Source organism: Equus caballus, chromosome 9, assembly GCF_041296265.1.
Source record: "Equus caballus isolate H_3958 breed thoroughbred chromosome 9, TB-T2T, whole genome shotgun sequence".
NCBI lineage: Eukaryota > Metazoa > Chordata > Mammalia > Perissodactyla > Equidae > Equus > Equus caballus.
The window spans coordinates 61,271,725-61,286,974 of record NC_091692.1 but is presented as its reverse complement, the minus strand read 5'-3'; the positions used below and the strand labels follow the sequence as shown (position 1 = coordinate 61,286,974).

Genomic DNA, 15,250 nt, shown 5'->3' with positions numbered 1-15,250 from the left:
TTTTCTAATTTGTTGTTTTAAGAGACAAAGCAGACAAAACAGTCTTTTGTAGATAAATAAGTATACAGAGACTGAAAACGTGGGGACAGATATAAAAAAGAGACATATCAAAAATACATCGCTAATAGTGTTAATTCTCTAACATGTACTGTTGGCATATTAAAAGCCTAGTTTGTGTTTTTAGAACCATAAGAATAAATGGGGATGTCATCTTTTCAGTTTGTTCTGAAGATTGCATGTATCAGAGCAAAAGCCTGATTCTCTTTACTCCTGTCTCTAATTGAGATACTTACTACTTCAGTATACTCTGGAATGAGGAAGTTTATCAATTAATATGTCACTTAAACAGATACTATTAGCATTTCTTTAATTTGATGTACTAGAAGTTATATCAGCTATAAAAGCCAGCTTTTTTCATTTATGCCCTAATGTTAAAAAATTTTTAATGCAGACTTTATGTTCTTTGGATCATTTTTAAATCATGACTTATGGGTATTTTTAATTTTTATATTCTAGTAATTGCCATTTGTCTTGGTTTGGCTGCATTAGAGTTATCAGTTTGCTCAAAATTGCTTGAATCATTAAAACACTAATTGTGAGCATTGACCAATTCTTAAGTTAAAAAACAGCTTTGTCCCTAAAAGAAGCACTAAGGAAACCTGAATTCACTGATAAAGCCATGTAACATTTGACCTCAAAGTTTGTAGAAAGGAAGACAGAATATAGCTTAGTGCTTATCATCTAAGAAATTGGAACAAATACTTGAATTCAGTGGCTAACACTACATATCATTTTTTGTGTCTGTGTGTATTTAGAAAATATTGCTGGCTATTAGTAATAGTAAAATTGTTACTGATTTCTGTTTAAATAGACGTCCAAGTCAACAATAGTTGTATAATTTGAGATAACTCTTATTCTGTGTCAGTGATTCCTAAAGTTATGTACCACTTGATTTTAACTTGGCACCTTTGTGCATTGTAACCATTACTATTCAAGAAGCATTCAACAATAGCATCTGAATAAATGAATAAAAAGGACAAAGATAAATTAAAAACAGTTATGAGCATAATCAATAAATGGTTGCTTTAGTTCTGAAACTATTTTTTGTTATTTGAGTGTTTATAACCATATAACCCTACCTTAACCTCTTACCTCCTCCTTTTTGTTCTGGGTACTGATTCTTTGCAAGGCCTATTTTCTATGAACTAAAATGCAAGGAAAAGGCTACTTTTCTAAAGATGTCTGTATTGGTTTTTTTAATTTGTTTTGTTTTGTTTTGTTGAGGAAGATTAGCCCTGAGCTAACATCTGTTGCCAGTCTTCCTCTTTTTTTTTTGTATGTGAGCTGCCACCACAGCATGGCCACTGACAGACAAGTGGTGTAGGTCCACGCCTGGGAACCAAACCCAGGCTGCTGAAGAGGAGCATGCCAAACTGAACCATTAGGCCACCAGAGCTGGCCTTGTATTGTTATTTTTATATGATTATAGTTGATGTTACTTTGAAGAGAAAGTAAACTGATAGTCCTTTGTATATAGTGCTTCAGATTAATATCAAATTGTCACTTCCTATTAGTGTTCATTCACTAAAGGAATAGTATATAGAATATCTACGTTTTAATTAAGTGGAGATGGTTAGGAAAGTTCTAGAACATGAAGTGGCACTCAGAGAAGGCAGCTATGGGGTAGGGACAAAAACAAACCTTACGTAGTTCACAATTTATCTATGACTGTCCTTGGTTCTCCTTTCTCTTTTTATTATTTTGTTATTCTTTGTTCTCATTGTTCTGCTTCTGTGTTTGAAAAATGTTTACAATTTGAAAATTTAATGTAAAATGTTTCTTTTCTCAGAAGAGAAGAAAAAATGCTTTATATGGTAAAAATAGCAGGCTAAAGCTATCAGTTAACAAATATACATGTTAAGATTTTTTGGCAGTGCTACAATTGATTATCTACTAGAAATTGTAATTTTTAGACCAGTTTTATATACTGAACAGGTCTCTCTGTTTTCCTAATAGCTGATGATATAAAGCCATGTCCACGTTGTGCTGCTTATATAATAAAGATGAATGATGGGAGCTGTAATCACATGACATGTGCTGTCTGTGGTTGTGAGTTTTGCTGGTTGTGTATGAAAGAAATCTCAGATTTACATTATCTAAGGTAAGCTTATAGAAGCACCTATTTATATCTAAATGTAATTTTATATCGTAAGACCACAACGGACTTTTTTTGGGAAAAAGTATTATCCTAAGCATTTTTAAACTTGGGGTTTATAAGATACTTAAAGGGATCTGTTTTATTCTAGTAACATAAATTTAAAAGGAACCAAATTATTGTGCTAGTCATTTGGGATTAATAACTAGTCAAAATTTGGAAATGGAGATTTCTTTTTTTGTTAAACTAGAAAGCTAGTATTTAAGACCCATGTAATTATGCTAGGTCATAAATATTTACATTAATTTTCTCATATATAAATTTCCTCATTTAGGCCACAAAGTGAACTCATGATTTAATCAGATAATTGTATGCCTAAAGCAGGGATAAAATAAGCACTTTTTGCATTAATTCACTCTTCAAAAACTAACCTAAGGTTTTGAGGCTAATGGAGGACTAGAGATAAATATTTAACCCGAATCCCAGTTATCAGTATCCTTTTAATATAATTTATGGTGGTTCCTACCTTGATTTTTGGCTTTTAATGAACTCAGAATTCAAAGAAAGTAAAAAAATAACTCATTCCTAAGTATGAGAAGTCTTCTTTTATAGTCATTGCTTTAATGTGATGTAATTTGTTATGATGTTTTGCAGCAGTTACTTTACATTATAATTTTTTCCATTAGTCCATCAGGATGTACTTTTTGGGGGAAGAAACCCTGGAGCCGAAAGAAGAAAATATTGTGGCAGCTGGGAACACTTGTTGGTGCTCCTGTAGGAATTGCTTTAATAGCTGGGATCGCTATCCCTGCAATGATTATTGGCATTCCTGTCTATGTGGGCCGTAAGGTAAAATGCATAGTTCCTTGTTAGTTCATATCTTATCTTTAGGTTTCAGATTGATGATTCTTGCTTTGTTTTTGTCTTTTTTTAATTTATTTGTTTTGAAAGACAAATGTCATTTTTAGTATCTTCAGTATAAAACAATTACTATTTTTTTCATAAGAAATTTTCAGTGTTTGGTAAGCTGAACTTACCAAAAAGTATAAAAAGTAGACTTGCTTTAAAATTATCTGACTGAGAACTTTAGGACATTTGCCTTATAAACCAACTTTAAGTATAAAGTATTGAAGGATACGCATCTGACATTTTTCTCATGGGTATATCCTTGTAAAGTCAGATCTACAAAAAGTTAACAGCTAAATAACACATGCCTTCAGGCAAAGAATAATTAGCCAGTTCCTGAATTATTTCCAACTTTAGTTCAAAGCACTTTTTTTCCCTCAGATTATTGCTCTTAGTAAATACACTATTTTGTAGATTATAACAATCTTGTGAAAGTCCAAATACCAATACTTACCACTGGCCAATGAGTGATGAATTATACTTCATTAGCTAAGCAAATAATTCTTTTTTGAAAGATTAAAGGGATAATTTATAAAGTGGCTAGGAAGTCGGCTGCTATCTAAATTAATAGAATGTCAGAATTGAGAAGTAACTTTAGAAATTATCTAATCCTAATCTTGTACCCAAGCAGGAAAAAGTGTAGGGATTCTTTAAAAAGGGAGCTCTAATGTTTGTTGAGCCCTGACTGTGTGGTAGGTGTTTTATGTACTTTGACTCATCTTAACCTCATAGCAACTTATGTGTTGGAATATTGAGGTTTAGGAAAGTTTGTGTAATTTATTTTCAGTTACACAGAAGCAGAACTGGGATTTAGACCTAGATGTACAAATTCTTTGTATAAGATCCCTGATAAATTTCAGTCTAGCCATTTGGGCACTTCATTGATGAGGAAACCACCAACTCATGAGGCAGCCCATTCTGTTGCCAGGTAGCTGTAATTGCTAGAAAATTCTTATGTTGAATCAGAATGTGTTTCCCTTTAAATTGTTTTATTTAGTTCTAGTTCTGACTTTTGGAACCAAACTCAAAACAAGGCTGATCCTCATCCTAATAACAGCCAAAATTTTTTTATATTCAACACATATTACTTTTATAATCAGAAAAATAACAATACATCCTGTTTTTTAAAAATTGACATTTGAACCAAGGACAAACATAGATATTTATGAGCCAAATGTTCATTTTGGAAGGTTTTAAGTAACTAAACTTAAAGTCCCAAATGTAATACGTGATTATAATAATTTTTCATGTAGTTATCCAAAGCAAGGTTTTGCTCAAAACAAAACTGTTTAGTCAGATACTTAGAAGGAGAAGGGAAGGAGAGACTGTTGTACTGCACACACCTACAAATAATTTATAGAGAGATTATTTACCTCATTGTTCAAGTCTTAGGTGTAGTTACAAGTTTCCTTTTTTCAAACATATACCCAAAGGGTTGTAATTGCAAGTTGATGAGTTATTTTTCCATTGAAACAGTGTTCTCTGTGGTGTTTAGGCACATACATTAGCCCAGGAAAACCTGCTAAGATGATAAAATACCTAAAAGCTGAGCCTTTATTTACAGTAACAAATAGAAAAGGTGGCACAAAGCAGTAAAACAGAAAAAATTAAGTTGGACTAGAAATAGTGGAATGATACCATCACTGTAATTAAACGTTGGTGCTTGAGGATGCAAAATTTTCTAGAAGATTCCTTTCTTCTGGCCTGCCTTTGCCAGTCTAATTTACCAGCTTTTAGGTTTGGCTTTTCTGTACTCCATTGCGAAGTTTTCCAGGCATGGGAGTGGGGAGGAGCAGGAATTAGCGACAACACTGAAGAATAATGAAAGGTACCTTGGGAAGGTCTGCCATCTCTGCCTGCCTCTCTGCGTACTATTTAAGGAAGTACAGAGGCCCATTCCCTGGGAACATGTAGTCAATGCTGGGAAACAGGAGTTTGACTAGGAAATATAAATGTTCTTGCCCCAGGAATGTTCACCCACCTCCCCACCCCAGCCTTTGCACTGTTTAATATATCACTCAAGACTCATTGTATTTTACAGCCTGTAAAATAACCACATAATAATAACGGGTTATTTTATTAAGCCTCATCTGTAATGTTGTACAAGTGTTTTATTTTAGATGACCTGTACACTTTTGAGGCTGTTTTGAATCTCTCTTGAAACAGAGGAGAAAATGTACTTTGTAAGCTTTAGCCCTTGCAAACCATGAGAACAAAGATACTGAGCTATTTCCCAAAGTTCATATAGTATCTCCCAAACCACTTCCATGGTGATACTAAAGTCTGTTTATTAACACCTGTACTGTACAAAGATGCTAAGTAGATCTAACTCCTGTCCTCTGGCAGCATAATTTACTTTCTTTTTTTCTCTCTCTATCCCTTGCTTCGAGCTATAAATGAGAGCCTAGCATTCTGAGTCATTTGATAATATTTTTCTTCATAAAAAAGAATCTGAGGAAAAAATTGATTCTCTTTAATGATGTTTGCTATTATTAGTACTGCTTTTTAAGGTCAATTTTAAAAAAAGATTGTGGGAGCAAATTTTTATTTAGAATGAAACCTGGGGAATGCTAAATTTCTTAGAAGTAATCCTGTTAGTCAAGCATCCACCTCATAACTATGTTGAAAATAATATTCTTAATTCCTTCTTCTTTGCTCGAAACATGATTATACTATTCTTGAATAAGATTATAAACACTACTTTTACTTAAGACTGTTTAAAAGTAAACACAAAGTAGAATCTATTAAATCGCTGTCTTATGTAAGCAAATTATTAATAAGCAAATTATGTGTAAGAATATGGTTTAAGAACAATAATACATTTGCCTTGAATTAGAGCACTTAACTACGAATTTGTAAGAGAAATCTCTTTATATTTCTAGCAAATATAGGTCTATTTCATTTGAATTAAATATGTAATGTATTTTCTTTTTAATTCCCCACCCCCATTTTTACTTTTAATTCAAGATTCACAATCGATACGAAGGCAAGGACGTTTCAAAGCACAAACGGAATTTGGCCATAGCAGGTGGTGTAACATTGTCTGTAATTGTATCTCCAGTTGTAGCTGCAGTAACTGTAGGTAAGAAAATGCTTAAAAATACTAATTACCTCAAATTTTATAGAATTAAAGTTTTGTGGAAGAATTTTAGAAAACAAAGCATTATATTGTTGAAGATAAGAGAGTTACTTTTTTATTTATTTAAGAACAACTTAAGCTGAGCCTGCAGAAAGCCTCTCATTCAGTAACTGTAATTGGTTAAAAATAGTATAGACTCAAGAGCCTAGCCTTAGGATACTTGGTAAATTATTATTGGTTGATAACCCTTTCCCCCCCAAATACAGTTTTAGCCCTGCTACTTAAAAAGAAAAGGGTTTACATCTGGTTTTTTCCCCTCATGTGTATCACCCGGAAGGCTAGAACCTTTGAATTTGCTTGTGTCTATTGACAGCTGGATAAATCCACTTTTGGCAAGGGTTGTAAGAACCCTAGCACTTTTCTCCTGTACACCTTCTCTCAGAAAGATTTTGCAAAACTCATCTTTCTGTGATTTATTTTTTGTTTGTAATGACTAATTTAATTCCTCTTTAGGTATTGGTGTTCCTATTATGTTAGCTTATGTCTATGGCGTTGTTCCAATTTCTCTCTGTCGAAGTGGAGGTTGTGGAGTCTCAGCAGGCAATGGTAAAGGAGTCAGGATTGAATTTGATGATGAAAATGATATAAATGTTGGTGGAACTAACACAGCTGTGGGTAAGTCTTTAAGCAAAGGAAAAGAATGTGCTTACTGATAGTTTAAGTAGGGGGAGGCTGCAGAAGACATACCCATCAGAATTTCCATTGCCCACCTTTTACTAGGCCTATAGTGTTCATCCAGAAGCACATCAGCGAAATGAACTGCTGAGGAAAGGCGACTGGATGAAAGAGGGTGGAATAGCTCTAGGTACCTGACCTCCAATGGAAATATAATGCCTCAGAAATTCTAGACTTTTAATCTTAAATTTTGCCTAAAACACCACAAATCAGTAAGAAAAGGAAATGAAGAAAAATACAGTTCATAAAAGAATAGAGATGGCAAATGAGTAGAAAATGTCTTCAAGCAAATATTATTCAAAGAAATATGGATTAGAAAAATAACTGGAGATGAAAAGGCCCTCATAGACTCCCAGTAGGAGCATAAGTTAATAAACCTTTAAAAATCTGCATGTTCTATTTTCTGGCAATTCTTGTTTTAGAAATTTGTCTTAGGGAAATAATCAGGCAGATGTGCAAAGATGATGTTCACTTCTTACCTCCCTTTCTCTCTTGAACTCACTGCAGTCAGATTTTGGTCCCTACCTCTCCAGAATTTTATCTTTACCACCCCACCAAAGTTGAGTCACCAGTGAGCTCCGTGTTACCAAATAGAGTGGTCTGTTCTTGGTTTTCATCTTAATATAACAGTACCCCTGACGTGGTAGACCATGCCTTCCTTCTTGAAACATTTTCTTTAGTTGTCTTCTGGAAAACCACTTCTCATCTCATCATATCTCCTGGCCACTCCTTCTCAGTCTTCTTTGCTGGTTCATTTTCCTCTTCTAACCTCTAAATTTTGGAGTTTCCCAGGGCTCAGTTCTCAGACTTCTTTATCTACACTCACTCCCTAGGTAATCTCATCTATTAAATAATATATAGACTGACTGCTCTTAAGTTTATATCTAGGCTAGAACTCTCCTTTGAACTTCACATTTGTACATCTAACCCTTCTTTTTAAATAGCTCTTGAATGTCTAACAAAAATTTCAAGCTTAACTTGTCTATAACCAAACTCTTGACTGTAAAACCTGTTGTTCTCTCAGTCATCCTCACTTCTTTAAGTAGTCTCTCCATTCTTGCTGTTGCTTGGGCCAAAAACCCTCACTTAGGATGCTCCCCCTTTCCCTGCTTACCCTACATCTGATCCATCAGCAGATTCTACTGCTTCCTTCTATATGTAGCCATAATCCAACCATTTCTCACCCTCTCCACTGCTATTCCATTAGTCCAAACTACTGTCCTTTCTTGGACAATTGTAATAGCCTCTTAACTGATCTATCAGCTTTTCAGCTGCCACTCACTATTCCATAGTGATACTTGTAAAACGTAACTCAGATCATGTCTCTCTTATGCTCAAAACTCTGCCAGTGCTTCTAACTGTATTGAGGGGGAAAAAATCCAAAGTCTTTATCATGATCCCTAAGGCCCACTTGATCTGTCCCGGACTACATCTCTAAACTCATCTCTTGTGACTCTCCTATTTTATACCACTCCTCCTTGATGTTTTCAAGGATGCCAAGCACACTTCAACTTCTAGGCTTTTAAACTTGCAATTCCCTCTGCCTGAAATACTCTTCCCCCAGATGATTTCATGGTTCACTCTTTCACTTCCTTTGAGTCTCTACAAGTATTACCTTATCAAAGAGCTTCTTCTCTGATCACACTATATAAAATGCACAGGTATGCACACATGTACTCCTCATCACTCTCACTGCCTTTTATTCACTCCCCTTTAGGCTACTTTATTTTTTCTCATAGCATTTATCACCATATAATTTTATCTGTTGCTCTCCACAACTAGAATGTAAGCTTCTTGAGGGCAAGATGTTGGTCTCTTTGATTCACTATGTCCCCACTGCTTAGAACACTGTTTGGTATATAATAGGAACTCAAATATTGGAGCAAATAAATGAATCCATCAATGTAAAGCTTGTGAAAAGTACTGTAAAATTTGAATATAGTGGTATTAGATTTTGTTATAGCTTGTAGACAATTGGAACTGTGGAATATATCTAGAAATCAACTTTTGGCCCGTTCTTATTGACCTAGAGAATAATTCATTCTTTAAATGACAGCCTTATTGAAAACTGTCACACAATTTTCCTCCAAGGTCAGTTAAATTTTTCAACCATCAAGTTCTTTATAGAATTTCTAAATCTTCTAGATTCTTTTTTTTTAATTGTAGTGACCATTTAAAACTGAGGGTTGGTTCTTAATCCAACTTTACTCTCTAAGATATTTCTCTTTACTCTTATCTGATAGTTATGGGTCCCTGGCTCCAGGCATCTTTTTTATTCTGTGTATTTTTTATACTTTATGTGATAAAATGTCCTATCTGAAATTTAAGAAGAGGGAAGTTAATAATCATACTTATTTAATTTCTTTGAAATCTTTGCATTTAGATACAACTTCAGTAGCAGAAGCAAGACACAACCCTAGCATAGGGGAGGGAAGTGTTGGTGGTCTGACTGGCAGTTTGAGTGCAAGTGGAAGCCACATGGATCGAATAGGAGCCATTCGAGACAACCTGAGTGAAACAGCCAGCACCATGGCACTGGCTGGAGCCAGTATAACGGGGAGTTTGTCAGGAAGTGCCATGGTAAACTGTTTTAACAGGTAAGGAAAATGTGATTTGTTTTGTTTTGTTTTTGCCTTCCATTAACTACAAATTATTAATTAGATGAGAATTTTGAACACAAAGCATCACAATATACCCATCATGCAGTAGACACTAAGTCTAAGGCATGATGTTCTGCCAGCTTTTCCACTGCACTTGTCAGATTTTACATTCTGAGTCAATGCTGGAGCTGCTTCGGTGGACACAGTAAAGGCAGGACTTAAGCCTGAACCGTATCTCTGGAGGCGGCAACAGCTAGATGTTAGGAAATGAGACATTGGCTGAGTTCTGGGAGAGCAACTGGAGTCACGATATCCGGGAATGCATGAACTGAGGTCAGGAGAGTCTGCCTGCGTTCTTTTATGTATTAATAGTTATTTCATTCTCACCAAGTCTTACCAACAACCGTATAGATAAATAGGAATTAAAGCATTTTTATCTTCCCTTGTTTCCTCTTTAATTCGCTCTTCTTTGCTTCTCTTAGCTTTGTTGCTGTTGTTCTTTTTTCTTCAAAGTAGGGGAGAGTAAATGAATTAAAAGATAAAATCGGTCATATTTATTTTTAGGTAGTTTACTTTTAAACACAAACTCTTAAGTTATAGTAGTGTATATATTATTATGTCTTTTAAAGAGTCAGATGTTAAATTTATAGAACCATTTTTACCATATAGACGCCCAGGATTTTTTGATTCACTGATCTTTCATGTAGAATAATTTTTTAATGTATTTGGATTTTGTGTTTTGCACTGAAACAAGGCATGCAAAGTGCTACATCCTGAGTGAGAATAGTGGAGCATATTTAAGTTAAAATCATTTATGTCCTTTCTGTGTTATTCTGTTACTACTTTACCTGGCAGACAGCTAATTTTTCCCATTTTATTTGGATGGCTGATAGTGTTCAGTGCTGCAGCAGAATTTGAATAATCCGATAAAAGGAAACTGAAAACAATAATGTTTGTAGTTGTTTGTAAAATAGCTTCTTGTTACTAGGGTTCTTAATTGAATTATTAAAGATACATACTGTGGTAGTGCTGATATGTATAATAACAGCTTTTTTTTGATACCCCCTCTTTAAGGTTGGAAGTCCAAGCAGATGTACAGAAAGAACGGTACAGTCTAAGTGGAGAATCTGGCACCGTCAGCCTGGGAACAGTTAGTGATAATGCCAGCACCAAAGCAATGGCAGGATCCATTCTGAATTCCTACATCCCGTTGGACAAGTAAGGAAAAAATTGTTATAAAGTCAGAAGTATTTTTAAAATTAATTTTAGAAGAATTATCCCTATTATTAGGCAAAATTATCGTGAATAATGGTCACCAATTACTAAGTTCTCTGGAAGAGAAAATGGTGAGTTGTCCAGAATAGGAAAATCCATGGAGACAGAAAGTAGATTAGTAGTTGCCAGGGACTGGGGAGAAGGAAGAATGGGAACTGACTGCTAAGGGGTATGAGTTTCTTTTGGGGATGATGAAATGTTCTGGAGTTAGGTAGTGATGATGGTTGCACAACTCTGGGAATGTACTAAAAACTACTGAATTGTGCACTTTTAAATGCATGAATTTTATGATATGTAACTTATATCTCAATAAAGCTGTTCTAAAAAATGGAGAAGGTTGGTACCTAAAATAACATAAGCAACAAATGTAGCTGCTTTTTAAAAACATTTTTAAAATTTGTTTGATTATTATAAAGACAATCCTCTTATTCCCAGCAGTTTTTTTTAGTAAAATGTATCCTGGTTAATTTGTTTGGATAGCTTTTATATAGTCTTTGAATTTTTCACACAGAAACCCCTCCTCCTTTGCTGTCATGTGAATAAAAGTAAAAAGGACGTCAGAAATGTATTTATATTTGTTACTTTTATGTTCCAGAGAAGGTAACAGTATGGAGGTACAAGTAGATATTGAATCGAAACCATCCAAATTCAGACACAACAGTGGAAGCAGTAGTGTGGACGATGGCAGTGCCACGCGAAGTCATACTGGTGGTGCATCCACTGGTTTGCCTGAAGGTAAATCCAGTGCCACCAAGTGGTCCAAAGAAGCAACCGCAGGAAAAAAATCAAAAAGTGGTAAATTGAGAAAAAAGAGTAACATGAAGATAAATGAGACCAGAGAGGACATGGATGCACAGTTGTTAGAACAACAAAGCACGAACTCAAGTGAATTTGAGGCTCCATCCCTCAGTGACAGTATGCCATCTGTAGCAGATTCCCACTCTAGCCATTTTTCTGAATTTAGTTGTTCTGACCTAGAAAGCATGAAAACTTCTTGTAGTCATGGTTCCAATGATTATCATGCCCGCTTTGCTACTGTAAACATTCTTCCTGAGGTAGAAAACGACCGTCTGGAAAATTCCCCACATCAGTGTAGCATTTCTGTGCTTACCAAAACTGCTTCATGTTCAGAAGTTCCACAGCTGAATCATATTGCTGAAGAACGTGGTAACAATGGAATAAAACCCAATGTTGATTTATATTTTGGTGAAGCACTAAAAGAAACAAATAACAACCACTCACATCAGACAACGGAATTAAAAGTTGCAATTCAGACTGAAATTTAGACCTATAAATGCTGCAAAATAATTACCACTCAACAGCCTTGTTTGGAGCTGGTGGAACTACATGTGACTCCTTTGTTTCAAGTTACCAGCAAATGCCAGGTTATGTAATCATAATGCAGATACATTTTCTATGTTCAGCAAAGCATTGTGTTTCATGTGGATCTTAATTACCAAACTATGAAATGAAGGCTTTAAAAGTGCATTATTATAAGGACAATAATTCTTAAGAGAAGTATGTTTTGTATGTTTGCCACAAAACATTGCTTGAAGCACACACTTGTGTATTTAGATAGAAATTTGGCTTAATTTATAATCAATATAAAATACTAATGCAGTTCTACAGCATTCTTATAAAGAAAACTTGATGCTTAGGGATAAGTGGTTAGTGACATTTTATTGAAACCACTAAGGGATACTGTTTAAAGAACCTTGCAGGTTACTCTCAGTATATGATACTCTTTGTAACATTTCTATTCATAAGTGGGCATATTCATTTTTTTCTTCATATGCAATGTGGATACATAAAGCTTAATGCAGCCCATTTGCTACCATTTGGATACTTAGAGACTTTGAGCAAGATTGTGGCAGTTTTTGCACAACTTTGAAATAGAAATATCTGGTACTCTATAAATCTTATATATTGTTGATGCCAACTTAGAAGAAAAGTAAAGGTAGGTAATTAAGTATACTGACAGCACCAAATAAGATACATAAAACTGCAAAATAAAATTCTATTAGTTTATAAGTATTATAAAAAATTCAGCTTTCACTAAGGGGAAGTTTCCACCCATTGATTCTTGGTGCCTTTAGAATAGACTGGATTTTAAGGGCCTAGTTGTTTGAGAATTTTGCTGTATTGTTTTCCATGATGTCCTCTCTAGCCACCTTGGTTTATGTAGAAAAATACAGGATAGATAAACATAAATATGATTAATAATGACAATGCTGAAAAAGTATTAGCCTACCAAAGACACACTCAGGCTTTAGTGAATAACTTTACATAACCTCACTTTATAAACACATGCATATCTTCTCCAATCATGAAATCAAATCATGGCACAGAGTTTGTACCAAGTACTGAAGGAGGAGTCCACGTGTGGCTGGCTTTATTTTCTTTTGCTTTTGTTTATGGAAGATGTTCAGCTGACATAAACAGAAGTTGGCCAAAATACTGCCTGTACTGTTAACTTCCTGTATAATTCACTTAAATAAAACAGGTTAACCTCAGTGATAGCAGTTAAAATGTTCCATCTCATGTGTTTCTTTTAAGTATTACCAGTATGGTGCTACTGAGCGTTTTCTTTTGATAAAAAGAAAAATGCCATGGGCTGCAGTCTTTTTCCATCACTTTTTCTCACCAGCTCCATTAATATGCTTATAACACTAGTGCCAGTTATTTTATTTGATAATGCCTATTATGATATTTGTATATTTGTTTGCATTCCAGTTTTGTTCAAGAATGAGTGTGTAAACTGCATACATGAAATAAATGTAAATACTAATGTATCACTGCCTTATGGTTTGTGCACAGATTTTTATATGAACAGGAATATTCATTTGTCATGGGGTAGTTTTTCATAAATATTGCAAGCCATTAAGATAATTCTGCATTCTGGTCTCAGCCAGCAGGGAAGCATTTGCTGAACTTCTCAACAAAGAATGTTAGAAACTGTCCTTTCTTCATGTCTAATACCTGCCTGTCCTCCAGAAAGAAGCTGCTTTATTCATCAACATTATTTTTTAAAGTAAATTGGTTGGAAAGTAAACATATTTATAATTGTGAAGAAATAAGTATTATAAATTGTTATCTTAACAGAAAAGTAAAAAGATCTTAAAAGACTATTTTATGGGATTCTACTCTGGCAACATTAGCTTATGGAAATAGAGCCATTAAATTCAAGCTAATAATTGTAATTAAAAGCTTTCTGTTCTCTTAGCCTCTATAAAAGCATAGATGGTTTTTCTGTTTTCTTGTTACATAGTTAATACTTCATGAAAATCTGTATGACTATGTTGACTGCCTTCTTGACATTTTTTAGAAGACTGAAGATTAGTGGAAAGGTGAATGATTTTAGGAGGAGTACAGCAATACTGATGCCATGAGGAAGCCAGTGTATTCAGTTAACCCCATCCCTTTTCTGGTTGTACCCCCAACCAGAACTGCCTCAGTCTCATTTTAAAATGGTCTAAACCTTTCAGCTGGCTTCAGAAGGTCCTTCATTTCCCAGGGTTCTTTCAAACTTGAATTAATTTGGAACCAAGCCAGATTCCCCTGGAACTCAACTTTGGGATACCCTAGAATAAGAGAATACTCCAGGGTTCAAGACAGGCCTTAACTCACCAAAATCCTTTTAAAACCCTTTGCACTTTGCTTTCTTTAAAGGCCTATGGGAAAAATTACATGGTAATGAGAGAGAAGAACACAAAGTTTATAGTAGTATACCCTACTGTTTACTATGTAGACCACCACTTTAACTGGGTTCTCTTAAATGTACAAATTCCCAACTTCAGAGTACTGAATTAGTTAGCTTTTTATATTAAATTCACACAATCCATTACTCTTAACCTATTTTCACTGGGAACCGAGTTAATTTGTAAATATGTAAGACTTTCCATAGCATATCATCTAAATATAAACTTTGATCACCACAGGATAAACTATATGATGAAAACCATCAGAGCTATTAATTCCTATGTGATGTGAACAAAATACCTAAACCACTCCTTAGATGATTTTGCCTTTCTATCCAGAGCCATCAAGATTCTCGGGGCTACGTTTTGGTGGGGTTTTTTGCTGAGGAAGATTCCCCCTGAGCTAACATCCGTGACAGTCTTCTTCTATTTTTTAGTATGTGGGCTGCCCCACAGCATGGCCACTAACAGGTATAGGTCTGCACCCAGGACCAAACCTGGGCCGCCAAAGTGGAGGGTGCTGAACTTAACCACTAGGCCAGTGAGGTTGGCCCTCAGCTACATTTTGTATGGCTACTTTTAATGAGTTTGTTGTTTCATTTATTTCCCTTATTAAAGTTTGGGATATCACTGCTGAAAGCTAGTATTTATATACTGGTTGGTTTTGAATGCCCAAAATAGTGTTCATTACACTTCACATGCCAGTCAGAATTTTTGTGATTTCTGCCAGCTTATTTTTTTGTTTAACACAGTAACAAGGTAGATCTGGAGATACAGCGTTGTACCAAATAAACAGACACAC

General features: G+C 34.8%; 1 protein-coding gene across 3 annotated transcripts in view; it reads left to right on the top strand.

The window, feature by feature from the left end:
• Window positions 1-13,542, top strand: part of RNF19A (ring finger protein 19A, RBR E3 ubiquitin protein ligase) — a 45,074-nt gene extending 31,532 nt beyond the window's left edge. For all 3 annotated transcript variants that reach the window (XM_001492262.5, XM_023648770.2, XM_005613230.4), the window contains exons 4-10: window positions 2,017-2,161; window positions 2,842-3,004; window positions 6,029-6,143; window positions 6,654-6,815; window positions 9,259-9,472; window positions 10,550-10,693; window positions 11,346-13,542. In XM_001492262.5, the coding sequence (XP_001492312.3) occupies window positions 2,017-2,161; window positions 2,842-3,004; window positions 6,029-6,143; window positions 6,654-6,815; window positions 9,259-9,472; window positions 10,550-10,693; window positions 11,346-12,036 (1,634 nt within the window). In that variant the 3' untranslated portion in view covers window positions 12,037-13,542. The remainder of the gene's footprint in view (window positions 1-2,016; window positions 2,162-2,841; window positions 3,005-6,028; window positions 6,144-6,653; window positions 6,816-9,258; window positions 9,473-10,549; window positions 10,694-11,345) is intronic.
• The last annotated feature ends 1,708 nt before the right edge of the window (window positions 13,543-15,250 follow it).